We start from the raw sequence: 18473 nt of genomic DNA, 5'->3' as shown, positions 1-18473 counted from the left end.
ATAGATAGAAAGAAAAAGAAAGAACGATAGATAGAAAGAAAAGAAAGAATGATAGATAGGTTAGAAAGAAAGAACAATAGATAGATAGAAAGAAAAAGAACGATAGATAGAAAAGAAAGAACGAAAGATAGAAAGAAAAAAGAAAGAACGACAGAAAGAAAGAAAAAGAAAGAACGATAGATAGATAGATAGAAAACAGAACGATAGATAGAAAGAAACGAAAGAACGATAGATAGAAAGAATGATAGATGGTTAGAAAAAAAGAAAAATAGATAGAAAGAAAAGAAAGAACAATAGATAGATAGAACGATAGAAAGAAAGAATGATAGATAGAACAATAGATAGAAAGAATGATAGATAGAAGGATAGAAAGAAAGAAAGAACAATAGATAGAACGATAGAAAGAAAAGAAAAAAATAGAAAGAACAATAGATAGATAGAGTTTGTAAGTTATTTTAGTGTTAATAATTGTCAAACACAGTCTGTTATTTATACCAAAATAAATAAATAAACAAATAAAGATAATATCGATTGATTGATTGATTGATCGTTCTGCTCAGAATCTGTCGTCATTATTATCCCGTGACTCACATCACAGCAGCGCCATCTGCCGGTGAAACTAAACAAACGTGTAAAAACACTGAAGCATAAACTTCTTTCATTAGTCATGAAGATGAACATCGAGACTGTGCTGCATGTAGTTTCCAATAAATCGATATGATCAGTGTTCATATTTACACACAGAACAGTTCTGTCCTGTACCTCGATGACCAACATCTTCTGTCATAACCCTTCAGTCACGTGCATTGATCCTGTCTCAGTGTGTGATGTACAGAGTGTGTGTGTGATGATCAGGACCCGGAACTGCAGAACTTCATCGGACTGCAGCGCTTCAGCCGCTCATCATCGAGGTCTAACGCGACACTTTATCGTGTGTTTGAGCGCGTGCTTATAAAGTTAAATGCTTTTCTGCTCAGGTTCTGGAGGATGGGTTCGATGTCTCTGATCGGGGTTCTGCACGCGCTGCTCCACAGCTGCTCGGTGTCCGGGATCCTCGCGCTCTCCGCGGCGGCGCTCCTGTGCGCGCTCGCGGCGCGTCTCACCTTCTCACGGCGCGCGCTCAGGTGCTTCAACCAGCCGCCGCAGCGAAACTGGCTGATGGGACACATGGGGCTCGTGAGTCTACCTGCATCTGCTCACCTGAGATCAGGCATTTCACCTTTCTTTTCAGTGCCATTAAAGTGAAATTACTGAACATAAACATGCAAGCTTGATAAAACGCTCATTTTAGAAGAACTTCAGATGGCTTTTGCATCTGAAATGTTCTTATAAAGTGAGCATTTTTCACCATAAAAACACCAGTGCAGCGCTCGTTTATTACACGTGAACATCTGCTTGTTGTGCATTTCTGACATATTTAGCATTGCTGTTGTCCTTTTACTTTTGGGGTGTGTTTGTGGGTTTTGTGGTGAAGGATCTTCATGATGGTGTTTCTGCATCAGTTCATCAGTCAGAGGAAATGTCATTTCTCAAGTGAGAACAACAGGAACATGTCTTTTGAAAAGAGGAAAGAAAAGGTCACAAAGTTGCATTCTGTAAAGTTGAACAACTAAGCACATGTCGTAAGAAATGTCATATATTTGTCGGGCAAAGCAGAAAAACGTGTTCTGTCGAAATGAAACAACAGTAATTCACGCGCTGCTGAACTAGAGCAGATGTTTACTGTCAAACGGCCTGATCCAACATGTCAGAGCTCGTGCTTTGTTGTTTGTTTTCAGTTTGAGGATCAGGGATTTTCAGAACGGCTTTCCTCGCGCAGTGTTGCTTATATTTGCATATTTGTATCTTTTATGTTGTTATGAGGGGCGTGGTCACATGTTATGAGGGGCGTGGTCGTTCTACCTGAATACTCTTACTGTTCCTGCAGCATTCACTGTGCAGATATTCAAATTCATTTATTTATTTGCATTTACATTATTTTAAAGCACTCTTTTGTTTATTTTAATCAAATTAATTTTTTTTAAGAAATGTTCTAATTTCTTTTAATCAAATTTATATTTTTTAATACATTTCTTATTTTTATCAAATTTATTTATTTACATTTATATTATTTTAATACATTTTCATATTTATTTTTATCAAATTTATTTATTTACATTTATATTGTTTTAACACATTTTCATATTTATTTTAATCAAATTTATTTATTTACATTTATATTATTTTAACACATTTTTATATTTATTTTATAAAATTTATTTATTTACATTTATATTATTTTAACACATTTTCATATTTATTTATATCAAAGTTATTTATTTACATTTATATTATTTTAATACATTTTCATATTTATTTTTATCAAATTTATTTATTTACAGTTATATTATTTTAACACATTTTCATATTTATTTTTATCAAACTTATTTATTTACATTTATATTATTTTAGTACATTTTCATATTTATTTTTATCAAATTTATTTATTTACATTTATATTATTTTAACACATTTTCATATTTATTTTTATCATATATGTTTATTTACATTTATATTATTTTAACACATTTTCATATTTATTTTTATCATATATGTTTATTTACATTTATATTATTTTAACATTTTTTCATATTTATTTATATCAAAGTTATTTATTTACATTTATATTATTTTAATACATTTTCATATTTATTTTTATCAAATTTATTTATTTACAGTTATATTATTTTAACACATTTTCATTTATTTTTATCAAATTTATTTATTTACATTTATATTATTTTAACAAATTTTCATTTATTTTTATCAAATTTATTTATTTACATTTATATTATTTTAACACATTTTCATATTTATTTTTATCAAATTTATTTATTTACATTTATATTATTTTAACACATTTTCATATTTATTTTTATCATATATGTTTATTTACATTTATATTATTTTAACACATTTTCATATTTATTTTTATCATATATGTTTATTTACATTTATATTATTTGAACACATTTTCATATTTATTTATATCAAAGTTATTTATTTACATTTATATTATTTTAATACATTTTCATATTTATTTTTATCAAATTTATTTATTTACAGTTATATTATTTTAACACATTTTCATTTATTTTTATCAAATTTATTTATTTACATTTATATTATTTTAACACATTTTCATATTTATTTTTATCAAATTTATTTATTTACATTTATATTATTTTAATACATTTTCATATTTATTTTTATCAAATTTATTTATTTACATTTATATTATTTTAGTACATTTTCATATTTATTTTTATCAAATTTATTTATTTATATTTATATTATTTTAACACATTTTCATATTTATTTTTATCAAATTTATTTACATTTATATTATTTTAACACATTTTCATATTTATTTTTATCAAATTTATTTATTTACATTTATATTATTTTAATACATTTTCATTTATTTTTATCAAATTTATTTATTTACATTTATATTATTTTAATACATTTTCATATTTATTTTCATCAAATTTATTTATTTACATTTATATTATTTTAATACATTTTCATATTTATTTATATCAAATTTATTTATTTACATTTATATTATTTTAATACATTTTCATATCTATTTATATCAAATTTATTTATTTACATTTATATTATTTTAATTCATTTTCATATTTATTTTTAAAGGAGGGGTATCACACAGTTTCTGCCAATCTCATGTTAAAGAGTGCATATAGAGTAACAATGCATCCTTCATATCTCCGAAAAGTCTTTAGTTTTATCATATTTATAAAAGATAGATACGCTGTACTGAGTTTTTCCGAAAAAGCCGAGCTCCTGAAGGCGTGCCGTAGGCAGAGCTAAAGAGTCACGAGCGCGTGCAGCTTTTGTGTAGAGATCTTCTGCAAGCTGCAACATCATTATAAATAAAAAGGGAACAAAAAAGTTGGTCCTTTGGTGTCAGGAGCTGCGTCTCATTTCGGAGGCTGCGTCCTCTAGAGGTCGCATTTGAAGGCTGAATACTTCATCTTATTTAAGAAAAGTAACCATAATAAAATTGACTGATATTCATTGTGAGGTGTAAAATACTGTCATTTATAGTGTAAACTTCACAGTCAGACTCTCTTTAGTGCGATTCCTCCTCAGAACATGAAACACACTCTTCACACACATCATGTCGAGTGTTAAAGCCACAGGAGCCGTAATTATAATGTTTGTGCTTTCAGCGGAAGCCCGCGGGAGATTTTCCTCCACTAAACGAGCTGCTGTGTGTTTCAGATGGGCCATAATGAAGCGGGACTGCAGGCCGTCGATGATCTGGTCAGGAGGTACGTCCACTCCTGTGCCTGGTATCTGGGTCCCTTCTATAACATGGTCCGTCTTTTCCACCCAGACTACATCAAATCGCTTCTGAGCGCCTCGGGTAAGTCTGGAAAACACACCGCAGATTAAACACCATAAATCATCAACACTGACAGTCACATTTTCCCCTTAATTTGCCATTGCTGTGTTCTGAAATAGTTGTCTGAAATGGAGCCTAATAAGCGAGTTTGCTTGCAAAATATTCCCAGAAGTGTGTAATAACATTAAACTCTTTATGTTTGTTCTGGCAGCTAACATTACTTTCAAAGACAAGATCTTTTATGGGTTCATGAAACCCTGGTTGGGTAAGTGATGTCCTCACACACACACACACACACACACCCATAAAATGTGAAATGTCTCAATTCACATACTCTCTTTCCCAATCTAGACTAAATTTGGCGAAGAAGGTCAAATTGCTTCATTGAATCATTGATTCAGTTCATACTTTTATTCATTAAGGATGCATTAAATTGATCAAAAGTGACATTTAAAACATTTATAATGTTACAAAGATTCTATTTCTAATAAATGTTGTTCTTTTGAACTTTCTGTTCATAAAAGAATCGCAGTTTCCACTAAAATATGAAGCTGTTTTCAACACTGATGATAATAATCATGTTTCTTGAGCAGCAAATCATCATATCAGAATGATTTCTGAAGGATCATGTGACACTGAAGACTGGAGTAATGATGCTGAAAATTCAGCTTTGATCACAGGAATAAATTACACTTTACTATATATTCACATAGAAAACAGCTGATTTACACTGGAATAATATTTCACTATTTTACTGTATTTTTGATCAAATAAATGCAGCTTTGATCACAGGAATAAATTACACTTTAATATATATTCACATATAGTAACAGTTCATTTAAATGCTAATAATATTTCACTGTTTTTACTGTATAAACTGTATTAAAAAAGTATCTCATGCTCACCAAAGCTGCATTAATTTGATTTTAGTTCTCGAAAATTCTAATCTAAACACACTGAAGCTCATTAGAGTCATTTCAAGCTTTTAAATTACTTTGAACTTTCAGGCTTTCTCGAGCCAACATCAAGGTCTGATTAGCTGCTCAAGAAACATTTCATTTCATTTTTGTTTTCATTACTTTTTTAATGGATGCCAGTGTATCTGAAGCTCTTCTGTGTTCATCACAGGTCACTGTCTTCTGCTCCAGAACGGTCAGGAATGGTCACGCCACCGCCGGCTCTTAACTCCAGCGTTCCACTTTGACATCCTCAAAAAATATGTTCACATATTCAACCAGTCCACCAACATCATGCACGTAAGTCAAACACTCGCACCTTTGATCTAAACATTCACATGATAACTGAAGCTGTTAAACTGACAGAAACACTGCGAACTCGCAGCTGATGATGACAGATTCGTTTCTGGTGATGTTTGCGAGCTTTTTAGCACGTCTCACAGCGTTTGACCTCAGACACACGAGATACTGCGTGTATCTCATCAGATCACGAAGCCTCGGTTTCACAGATAAACTTAATCACGTGCCAGACTGAAATGCATGTTTCAACTAGCAACATATATCTAAAAATATGTCAGTGCCATGCCTTTGTCTCGAGATGCGCACAAGTTTATGTATGTTTATTAATGCTTAATCCTGACTTAATCTTAATCTGTGAAACCAGGCCTAAAGATATTCATCTGGTAAGAAGGATCTTACAAAAGCATAACCAAGAAATCAATTTTTAGGGCCAATTGTAGTATAATTAATTATAGTTTCATTAATATTTTTAATTAGATATTTTGATGTTTTTTTTAGTTGGTTTTTTTTTTGTTATTTTTAAATATGTTTTTACTACTTAAACTAAACAGAAATAAAATGTGTTGAATATAATAGAATTAAAATTAGTCAAAAATCTTTATATTTTATTTCTGTTTAATTGTTTTTTTACTTTTAGTTAACAATAATAACCCTGATTGTGACATTATTTTAATGACAATTTCCCCCCAAACTCCCATTAATGTGTTTTAATGTAACCTAGTTATTTTAGTACTTCAACTTAAACTAATTTTATATATTTTTAACATTATTTCCATGACAATTTCCCCCAAAATTCCCATTAATGTGTTTTAAAGGTGCAATATGTAAGAATTTTGCAGTAAAATATCCAAAAACCACTAGGTCAGTGTTATATATTTTGTTCATTTGAGTACTTACAACATCCCAAATGTTTGCAACTATTTGTAAATCGTGAGAAAATTGCAATTTTAACCAAGACGTGTGAGGAGTCGCCTTTCAATGGCGTCATACCCGCGTTACCCTCGGTTTCCACTTTTATTCTGTAGAAACCATGGAAACACCAAAGATGCTTTAATATTTACACATTTTAATAGACAAGGGAACAACTGTTTTGATATATTTATAGACAGAAAACGAATTATTGTTATATAGCTCAACACGTTTAGTCTTATTGTTTAAATCTAATGTTCTACATTTTAAAATTAATTGCATGCCATTTATCAACACAAGCCATCCAGCATTTAATATGATATTGTAAAATGGATCTATCTTACTGCAGTGTGTAACAGTGTCGCACAGAGTAACGTTATAACATCATTTTCAGCACTATCTAATATGATAAACAGAGCTGCGTTACCTCATACTCATGATTGTTTTGAATAGGCCTCTAGCGGGCAGAAATCTTACATATTGCACCTTTAATGTTCCTAAAATAAGCTTTAGGTGAAATATAATTTCTTATTTCTTCTGATCTGACAGTGAAATAGTGATCTGAAAATGTTTTTGTGAGACGTACACTAGTATGCATGTATTCTTCCTGTTTTAAGTGCGATCTCATCAGTTGTTGTTTCACAGCGGAAGATTGTACTGATATGTGAGGAACTGAATGACTGCTGGTTCCTCCTGTGGTTGCACGTTTCTATGTTTTATTTCAGACTAAATGGCGCCGCCTGCTGGCTGAGGGACAGAACAGCCTGGACATGTTTGAGCACATGAGCTCCATGACTCTGGACAGTCTGCTCAAATGCACCTTCAGCTGTGACAGTCACAGTCAGGGGTGAGTGTGTGTTCTTCATACGTACGTCATACACACACACAACAGAACATACAGCATGTCTTGTGTCTCGCAGGGAACCCAGCGAATACATCGCCGCTATTCTGGATCTGTCTAAACTGCTCGTTCAGAGACAGCATTACCTTCCGCATCACTGGGACTGGCTGTACTGGCGCTCCGAACAGGGACGGCGCTTTCGCAAGGCTTGCGACATCGTCCACGGCTTCACTGCTAAAATAGTCCAAGAACGGCGTTCCCAACTCAAACGGCAGGAATCCGGGAAGAGCCACACGGAAAACCTGGAATACACAGGAGGATACAAGAAGAAGGACACGGACCTCATCGATTTACTACTTCTGTCAAAAGCAAGTTGTTTTTAATAACGTATGTGTTTGAAATGAGTATCTCATGCTCACCAAAGCTGCATTTATTTGATTTTCAGTTCTCAGAAATTCTGATCTAAACACACTGAAGCTCATTAGAGTCATTTCAAGCTTTTACAGTTACTTTAATTTCAGGTTTGGCTTTCTCAAGCCAACATCAAGGTTTGCTTACGTGATGAAATCATTCTAATATGCTGATTTGCTGCTCAAGAAACATTTATTTTTTTCATTTTTGTTTTTCAGGATTAAAGAAATAGAATAGAACAGCATGTATTTGAAACAGAATCTTTTGTAACATTATAAATGTCTTTACTGTCACTTTTGATCAATTTAATGCGTCCTTGATCAATAAAAGTAGTAATAGTAATGATTTCTGAAGGATCATGTGACACTGAAGACTGGAGTAATGATGCTGAAAATTCAGCTTTGATCACAGGAATAAATTACACTTTACTATATATTCACATAGAAAACAGCTGATTTAAATTGTAAAAATATTTCAGTATTTTACAGCATTTTTTGATCAAATAAATGCAACTTTTTTCAAAAATATTTAAAAATTGCATTTATTCCAATCTTTTGGTCGGTGTTTATCCCAAACTAAAGGAAGTGTTAGTGATAGGTTCATTAAGGTATTATATTTAATGAGTTTTTCTGCTCAGGATGAGAATGGCGAGGGACTCACGAACGAGGAGATCAAGGCACACGCAGATATGTTCATGTTTGCAGGTGAGTCAGTGTTCAGATATTCATTGGTTTGCTGTCGGTTTGGATGATGAACGCTTCACTGCCGTCTGCATCAGGTCACGACACCACCGCCAGCGCCCTCTCCTGGATCTTCTACAATCTGGCCATGCATCAGGATCATCAGGAGCGCTGCCGTGCTGAGGTCATGTCGCTGCTGCGGGACGGAGAGACACAAGACATCAGCTGGTCAGTGCAGCTCATTTAGATGAACAGCCGATGCTGAACATTGTAAAAGATAGTATGTGAAGCGGTATGCATTATGCTACAAGTATGCATTCTGCAACACATAAACATAAATGGTAGTTTGATACAGTGTTGTTGTCACATGTTTAATTTAGCAAGTGGCATCATATGGACGACAGTTAAAAACAAAATGAAGGAATTTGTTTTCAATGTAATAATTCAAACACAAAAATGGACATATGAATGACTTCTTTAAATGGACGTTTATATGCATATTTACTTATTTAGTGTTTTAAAATGTAGTTAAAATAAAACATAGTTAAAATAAACAAATTAATAAATCATTTTTAAATTGAAAAATAAATAGATATAAAATGTTTAATAAATTTAAGTTTTAAAATGTAGTTTATATAAAACAAAAAACATATATATAACATATACATATATATATTACTAGTATTAATATACTATTATAGGTTTTTTTAATATTTTGAATGAAATTATTTTTTAATGTTAATTTTTCTTATTTTAGTAATTTTTTTTTTGTCATTTTTATTAGTTTTTGTTTTTTTTAAATGCCTAAATATATATATATATATATATATATATATATATATATATATATATATATATATATATATATATATATATATATATATATATATTTGTTTTTTTATATATATTTGTTTTTCAGTTTTCATTTCAATCTAAAACTAAATGTTAAATAAACCCATAAAATAGTCTAATAATACATAATTTTTAAATGCATCCAGTTATAATCTCAGAAATAAATATGGTTATTTTGCAATTTTAATTTTTTATTTTATTTATTTTTTTTTTGTAAAATAATAATAATAAATAATAATATATTATTTCCATATTTATTTCTGAGATTATAACCAGATGCATTTAAAATGATTTATTATTTAACTATTATTATGTTAAAAATCATGGTTCATTCGGTTCAAATGAAGGTCAGGTCAAATGTCACACATCATTATATTACATTTTATATATATTTATTAATATATATTGTATTTTATATATATTTAATAATATTTTATTCATTTTAATGTTTTATTAGGGTTTTTTATATTTGAAGTATATTTTATATTTTAATATTTCTACAGTTTTTATTTAAACCAAAACTAAATGTTAATTAAACCCATAAAATAGTCTAATAATACATAATTTTTAAATGCATCCAGTTATAATCTCAGAAATAAATATGGTTGTTTTGCATTTATTTTTTTTTTTTTGTAAAAAAAAAAAAAAAAAAAAAATATATATATATATATATATATATATATATATATATATATATATATATTTATTTATTTTATTATTATTTTTCTTTTTTTTATATAAAAAACTATTGAAAATTCAAAATAACCATACTTATTTCTGAGAACTGGAAGCAAATAGTAACATTGAACACATATATTGCTGACTGTGATTCTGCGCTGTGATTGGCTGTAGGGAGGATCTGAGTCAGCTGCCGTTCACCACCATGTGCATCAAGGAGAGTCTGCGGCTTCACTCGCCTGTTCTGGCGCTGACACGATACTACTCGCAGGACATGAAGACGCCAGGAGACTGTGTCATTCCTCAGGGTAACGGCACACACACACACACACACACACACACACACTGCTGCAGCATTGCATCATGGGGGAATAACACATTGAGGCATGTGTGTGTCTGCAGGATGCCTCTGTTTGATTAGTATTTATGGTGTCCACCGTAACCCTGAGGTCTGGACCGATCCAGAGGTGAGTCGAACTGTTCATTTATTCTGCTGTCCGTGACTCAATCTTGAGATCTCATGAAATCATCCGGTCTCTGTGCAGGTGTTCGACCCCATGCGCTTCGACCCGGAGAACTCACACGGACGCTCTCCTCACGCTTTCATTCCTTTCTCAGCAGGACCCAGGTGCGTTCCTTATTAAAACACAAACAAACACAAACGAAACCTTCATGGTTTTCATGTTCTCGCTCTTCTGTTTCTGCAGGAACTGCATCGGGCAGAACTTCGCCATGGCAGAGATAAGGGTGGTTGTGGCCTCGACTCTGTCCAGGTTCAGGATTCTGCCGGGACCCAAACCGGTTCGGCGTCTCTATCAGCTGGTTCTGAGAGCAGAAGGAGGCGTGATTCTGAATGTGGAGAAGCTCACTGAGTGACCAGCGCTGAAGCATGTGTGACCCTGGACCACAAAACCAGTCATAGCAATAACCAACAACACATTGCATGGGTCAAAATTATTGATTTTACTTTTATGCCAAAAATCATTATGATATTAAGTAAAGATCATGTTACATGAAGATATGTTGCAAATTTCCTACCGTAAATATATCAAAAATGTATTTTTGTGAGTGGATATGCATTGCTAAGGACTTCATTTGGACGACTAAAGGTGATTTTCTCAATATTTTGATTTTTTTGCACCCTCAGATTCCAGATTTTCCAAATATTGTCCTATCCTAATAAACCATACATCAATTTATTCAGCTTTCAGATGATGTATAATGACTGTTTTTATGGTCCAGGGTCACATATCATGCTTACTGTGATCCTATATTTTTTTAAAAAGCTTGACCATCTCACTTCAATACATAGTCATGTCCAAAAATACTGTGACTGTATCAGATTTGCCTTTTTATCCACAGTTTTGAAGTGATCAGGATTTCTTCCCAGCTAACAAAAATAAGAATGTTTTGCAAAAGTTCCCATTAAGTTATAAATACGTTATTTCTGAACATTCAAAACACCCAGCCTTTAAAACGTTCTTTATGAACATTCCATTGTATCATTCTTCAAACATCATGAGAATGTTACATTTGAATGTTCTCTGAACAATTGTTACAGTTAAAAAATGTTACATGAACATCCAACTGAAACATTTCAGAAACAAAACGTTCCATGGATGTATAAAAAATGTTTTTATTCTAACATTTTGAGAACATTATTACAGATCAGCTAACTTTGAATGAACATTCTATTAATGTTTGTTCATAACTTTGCCAGAACGTTCTGAGAACGTTAATGAAGTCCAGTACTGTAATGTGAGTTTACCGTTTTATTTCACTTTTAAGTGTTTCTGTGCTCATTTTGATCAATGCAACATTGTGTTCTTTTGTTCTGTTTTGCTGTTTTCATTTAAGCTTTGAAGCGAATGTAAACTGAGCCATACACAGCACAAAGTGCTTTAATAGAAATATATTTGTATGAGTTTTTGTTGTTGCTGAGATTAAAGGTGCTAAAGAGGATGTTTTGTTTTATACATTTTTGCAATATTACTTGAAACTGTTTTTACTAACTGATAAAAGACTATTTATTAGGTGCACTGAAAGGAATAATATTAAATTAAATTCCTAAATGTCCTGACAAAATATTAATTTCAAAATATTAATAACATGTAATTAACTATAGAGGTTGCTGCAGTCTATTATAAAATGTTTCATTGATTTGAAGGAATTCTTTTTAAAAATGTTCAAATGATTCAATGACTCACTCATAATACTTCACTTGTTTCATTACTGAATGAATCAGCATTTTTTTAACAAATCTCTTGAATGAATGATTCAGTGACAAATACAAATGTTAACAGTCACTTGTCGCCACCTGGTGGTAAAACAATGTAATCTGTACAATCATTATTTCAAGCGTCAAGTTAAAGAGTTAGTTCACCCAAAAATGAAAATAATGTCATTTATTACTCACCCTCATGTCGACCTTCGTTCATCTTCGGAACACAAATTAAGATATTTTTGATGAAATCTAATGGCTCAGTGAGGCCTCTATTGCCAGCAAGTTAATTTACATTTTCACTGCACAGAAAGGTACTAAAATATTTAAAAAAGTTCATGTGAGTAGCCTACAATGGTTCAACCTTAATATTATAAAGTGACGAGAATACTTTTTGTGTGCAAAAATAACAACTAGCGATGGCCGTGTTACTTTCTCCGCTTCGGCAATTCACAGCGGGGTGTAACAGCTCGTTAGTTCGCGTTCAGGCAATGATGAGTGGAGCAAAGTTTACCAATATGCAATTTTACTGATTCCTGAAGGGTAAAGTTGTCAAGATTACAGTTCACAATAGCTCCTGGGTGGATCGACTTGAATAAACTAACAGAGAACAACGGAGAATCTTCCTTTTTTTATGACACAGCGAGAGAATATTTTCATCACACGAGCACGCTTGGTCTGAACTACATTACCCATGAAGCATTTCGCTAAGGACTACAACACCCGTAAATAGTGGTCTTAAAGCGATATCTCTTATTTCCCCTCCCCCGCAACACTATTACACACACGTGACGGGGTAAACAGTCCATAAAGAAGAAGGATAGCACGGTGCTGGGAGGGGTTTAAGAGTTGCTTTGTAAAGTGGTCCTTACTTGAGTAAATCAGTCCAAGCAGCACTAGTGAGGTAGTTATGTGACAGGCTTCACTCCCTACTACTGGCCTGCAGAAGGAAAGAAGTTAACAACAACAGCCGCAGCATACAAACAAAATAAATTAGGCTTAGTTAAACCTATACTGGCTTGTTTTCTTAAAAACAAAATCCACCCAGGTTACAAAAGGAACACATATAAAGAATACTTTCCACAGATGACATGCATCATTATTTTTTTTTTTTAAACAACAGTAGAACAATAACAAACTGTCAACAGAGTGTTCTTCTTGCTCTTTTTTTTTTTCAAGTCATTAATAGTCAGTTAGTCCAGTCCCCAAACCTCCTCGGAGGTCTCCTGACTCGTTGTGGCCTACCCCTCATTTGGCCGTTAACAGTCCCTGCTGAATCCTGTTATACCGTGCTACCTTCACTCCACTGAACATCCTTTGGGTCCTGCTCTAACATAGACACACCGGTGTCATCCAGGGAAGGCATACTGTCTGTGCCGCTGTAATTTTCCTCTGTGAAGAGACCAGACAGATCCAAGTCAAGTTCAGCTCCATCGGCTTCCAGGTTTGGGGCTGGAACTTCCTGCGGTTGCCAAACTTCTGAGTCTTTAAACACCCAGCTGTTCTCCAGGGGTTGCCGGGAATGGTAAGGTTTGAGCTCATCATGGTGAACAACTTTTACTTTGGCCCTTGGGCTTCTCTGGATCCGGTACACTAAATCGTCCAGGTGCTCCAGGATAAAGTAAGGTCCATCAAAATTGGGGAGAAACTTCCTGATCTTGTTTTTTACTCGTTTAGTTCCTTTTACAAGGTACCACACTGCATCACCGACCTTGTAGTGTGTCCTGGCAGGTCTTTTATCATAATGCTTTTTAGCACGCTCCACAGATTGGCCTAATGCATCCCTTGCGACTCGATGTGCCAACTCCAACCTTTCTCTCATCTGAACCACATATTGTGGGAATGTTTTAGTCAGTGTGTCGTCGGGGGGCTTCCCTGCGACCAGGTCAACGGGCTCTGTTATCTCCCGCCCAAAGAGCATCATGTTTGGGGTGAAACCAGTGGAACTGTGCTTTGTCGCTCGATAAACCATCACAGCATAAGGGACCATGAGGTCCCAATCCCAAAGGCATCGCTCCGAAGTTGTGGCTAGGATCGTCTGTAGAGTGGCGTTGAAGCGCTCGAACTGCCCATCCGACTGAGGCCGGAAAGGTGTTGTACGGGTCTTGTCAATGTCTAGCAATTCACACATCGTTTGGAAGACCTCTGATTCGAAATTGGTTCCTTGGTTACTATGGAGTGAAAAAGGTGCTCCATAACGGCAGATCCACTCAGTGACTATAACCTCTGCTACAGTGACAGCCTGGTCATTGGACAGGGGGTAAGCTTCCACCCACTTGGTGAAATAATCTTGCACCACAAGAGTGTAACGATTGAATGTTCTGTTTCATTCATGGGGCCCATCAAATCGACAGTAATCCTTTCCATAGGGGCACCCACCCGCACAGTGCCCATGGGTGCTTGGGGCCTCTTTAGTGGTCGAGCCTTTGCAGCACAACTGGTACATGTGTGACACCAGAGTGAAACGTCTTCTCGCATCTTGTACCAATAATACCTTGTCTGCAGCCGGAACAGCGTACGCTCCACACCAAAATGTCCACCCACTGGCCCCTCGTGCATCTGGCACTCATGGCAGAATAATCTGGGGGTAAAGCTCAGGTCCCTCCGTCGGGTAGAAGCGTTGTACCAGAATGCCATCCTTTAGGTAGAGTCTCTACCACTGGCTCCAGTAGGCCTTTGTTGCTGGCCCGCAGGGTGACACATCTTCCCAGGAGGGTCGCTCCTCGCCACTCTCCATCCACCTTTTAATGGGAGAAATATCAGAGTCAGCAGCTTGGGCACAGCACAGTTCCTCAGTGGTCCACCCAACGAATGGAGCAGCGCTTGTGGTAAGGATGGGTTGTAATACCCCCACTAGACAGGACTGCGGAGTAACAGTTCCAGATGCATTATTTTCAGGTCCATTGAAGAGGTCACACTGGATGGCCCTGTGTTGGATCTGGGGACAACTTAAGGAGGATTCTTCAAGGTTGCAGGGGCAAGTTGAACGGCATGGCCTACGGGACAGCACGTCCGCATTTCCGTGATAGCGCCCAGGACGGTGCACAACCCTGAAATCATACTCCCCTAGCTTCTCAAGTCACCGGACTAACTGTCCTTCTGGTTCCTTCATTCTTATTAGCCACTGTGGGCTGCTATGGTCTGTGTGCACCGTAAAAAGTTTGCCCAGCAGGTATTGACGGAACCGTGCTGTGAACTCCACCACTGCCAGCAGCTCCCTCCGAGTGGTGCAATAATTCTGTTCAGTTGGAGTCAAACTCCGACTACCATATGCCAGTACACGTTCCCCACCCTGTTGGAGTTGGGACAACACAGCCCCGATTCCAAAGCATCGGTGTGCTAGTCGTTGAAGCATTTCCTTCACATCTCTTCCCAGCACAATGATGTCGTCTAAGTAGACCAGACAGATCTCCCACTGCATTCCAGCTAAGACTCGGTCCATTAAACGCTGGAACGTTGCCGGCGCGTTACATAGGCCAAACGGCATCACGTTCCACTCAAATAGCCCCTTCCTGCTGCAGAATGTGGCGGCCTGTCTTGCCCCTGGAGTCAATTCCACTTGCCAGCAGCCTGAGGCTAAGTCTAATGTGCTGAACCATTTCGCCGTCGAAAGGGTATCCTGAATTTGCGGAAGTGGATAAGCATCCTTGATAGTGCGCTCATTCAGAACCCTGTAGTCCACGCACAATCGGTATGTCTGGTCTTTCTTTTGCACCATTACGATGGGTGAAGCCTAGCTGCTATTGCTCGGGGAGGCTAAACCGGCGTTTAGATTTTGCTGAATTTGTTCATCGGCACTTTGCTGTTTTCCAGAGGCCATCCTACATGGTGGTTGTTTTACAGGTGGATCAGGCCAGGTTTGAATGTCATGCTGCACCAAGTTAGTGCGACCAAGATCTGTGAGGCCTGTAGAGAAGACATCACTGTAGGCATTAAGCAACTCTGCCAGTTTGCGCCACTCTGTCTCTTCCAGTTCCATCGTACTGTCTGCATACAGATGATTTGGAACAACAGCAGGAAGTGGATCTAAAGGGAGTATTTCAGAGTTTGTGGCCCGAACCACATCAGCGGGCTGGAGAACTCCAGCAATGACTCCCCTTTTCACCTTCACAGCGATGGTGCCTGGGTTATACAATCTGATGGGAATTTGATTACTTGAATGGGCATCAACTACAATTCGTGCCACCATCACCCGGTGCTTCTCCATGAAACCTTTAGTTGGACTCAACAGCACATTGCCCTGCACCTGCTCCCGGAAATGTGCATTGCCTGGCACGATATATTCACGTCCTGCCTCAAGGACAGCTGTGCATGCTATCCGAACTACATGTGCTTGTGGTTTGTTCCTTGGGTCAAAGTATGGTATCTGCTCACTAAACAATTGAATTTTCTTGCTGCCAAATCAAGACGTGCTGGTGCTTGCTCCAAGAATGGATGGCCCAAGATGGCTTCCGTGCCCTTAGCTACATCTGCCACAATGAAATTGACACTGACGGTATGGGTTCCGACTTGAATCGGAACGTCGACTTCCCCAAGGACTTCGACATTTATAGGGCTTATTCCCTGCAGAGCATGCACAGTGGAGAGCTTGAGTGGGGGTCTTACATCTGCTTTAATGGTCTCATAGCAGTGTCTGGGTAATACACTCCTCCTGGCCCCGCTGTTCAGAAGAGCACATACCTCCATGTCGTACAGCAGTGTGTGTATACACATCTCAGGACCACTCCCCTTGACTCTGAGAACTGTAGAGGCAGGTTGGATTTCCGTAACCTGGGGTGGCGCTGGAGCCACACGTTGTAGGTTAAGCCTAGGCGAAGGACAGTTCCGTCTCATGTGGCCGATACTATGACAGTTGTGACACATAATCTCTTCCCACTTAATTTTTCCCCTCTTGTGAAATTGCGGTGATCTTGGTTTAAACTCTGATTTTAAATGCTTCTGTCTATGCTTAGGAGTCGACGACACTGAACTGTTTTCATCACTTTCACTCTGTTCAGGGCTCTTCGTTCCGTTCTTGTAGCAGACTGCATGAGTTGTGTAACACTAGCGGCTGTTTGACGTGTGGTTTCGTACCTGTGTGCAATCTCATAGGCGTGAGCCAGGGTACGTGGGCGCTCCTCCAGCAGCCGTTGCACGATCTCAGCATCTCCCATCGCGTTAGTGAACACCTCCACACTGATTGAGTCCTGCTCCCTCTCAGAGCGATCTGCGTATACAATGGAAACTTTCTCATAAATATCATCTCTGAGCACATGGAGTAGCTCACCTGCCTTACGGACCCTCTGCCTCAGCTCTATTCCAATGGCAGCAGCATGTTCAGATGATGGGCCATATGCAGCTTCTACTTCCTCCACTATACGAGCATAATCCCAGCGGCCTGACCTGGGGTTCTTGTGGATTACTGCACCCGCTGCACCCACTAAACAAAACCTCATCTGCACAGTCATTGTTCTCTCAGACCAGTGATTAGCTCTGCCGCAATCCTCAAAGCGACTTAGAAACTCTCTCCATGAAGTGAAACCATCAAACTGACCTGGTTGTAAAGTAGGGATCCTTTCTTTGTGAACACCACATTCCTCTCCGCTGTCCGACGATAGATCATAAAATGTCTGTCGTGACTTCCTTCCACGCTGGCTGGATCTAGTGAACTCAGGAAAACAATGCTCATCATCATCATTTGTATACAGAGTTTTAGCTTCAGTCTCGCACTTGTCATGCTGAGCTATACGTGCATCACAGCAGCAAGTCTGGTGATTCATTACAGGTGCACCCTGAAACATCCGTTTAGCTGTTAGCCCTGTGTACATTAAGTGTGGGCAATTCAAATTTGCAGGTGTACTCTGTACATAACGCTGCGTATCAATTCCACTGTCGTGCATTAACTCATTTTCCACCCCACTCTAAATGGATTAGTTTCTCTCACTGTTTGCTGTGATAAGAGCGGCTCATAGAAATATGTGGACTTGTTTACTGAAGCTGAGGCATCACACAGAGCAGAACTGGGTTTAAATGGATTGTTATTACTACAAGTCTTTGGTTCTTGAGCATCCAACTCAGTCAGCAAATGGAAGAGATGTACGTTTTCCTTCATTCTCCGTTCAGGCCGCTCGTATTTACAGGTGAGTGTTTAACATTACCATTCGCCATTTGCGCTCTCTCCCGATCTTCTGTCATTTTCGTTTCTTCTGACAGCGTCTGGTTCAGTTTTGTAGCT

General features: G+C 36.7%; 1 protein-coding gene across 1 annotated transcript; it reads left to right on the top strand.

The window, feature by feature from the left end:
* The first annotated feature begins 701 nt into the window (after positions 1 to 701).
* cyp4f3 (cytochrome P450, family 4, subfamily F, polypeptide 3) lies at positions 702 to 12020 on the top strand. The gene is made up of 12 exons (XM_067369382.1): positions 702 to 1176; positions 4288 to 4432; positions 4623 to 4676; positions 5540 to 5667; positions 7302 to 7423; positions 7497 to 7785; positions 8466 to 8532; positions 8607 to 8736; positions 10213 to 10346; positions 10441 to 10505; positions 10584 to 10666; positions 10746 to 12020. The coding sequence occupies exons 1-12, from the start codon at positions 988 to 990 to the stop codon at positions 10912 to 10914; spliced, it is 1575 nt and encodes a 524-aa protein (XP_067225483.1). The 5' UTR covers positions 702 to 987; the 3' UTR covers positions 10915 to 12020.
* Positions 12021 to 18473: the final 6453 nt, after the last annotated feature.

Source organism: Chanodichthys erythropterus, chromosome 19 (assembly GCF_024489055.1).
Source record: "Chanodichthys erythropterus isolate Z2021 chromosome 19, ASM2448905v1, whole genome shotgun sequence".
Taxonomy (NCBI): Eukaryota; Metazoa; Chordata; class Actinopteri; order Cypriniformes; family Xenocyprididae; genus Chanodichthys; species Chanodichthys erythropterus.
Note: the sequence above shows the minus strand (reverse complement) of the source record. Positions and strands in the feature narration are given on the sequence as shown.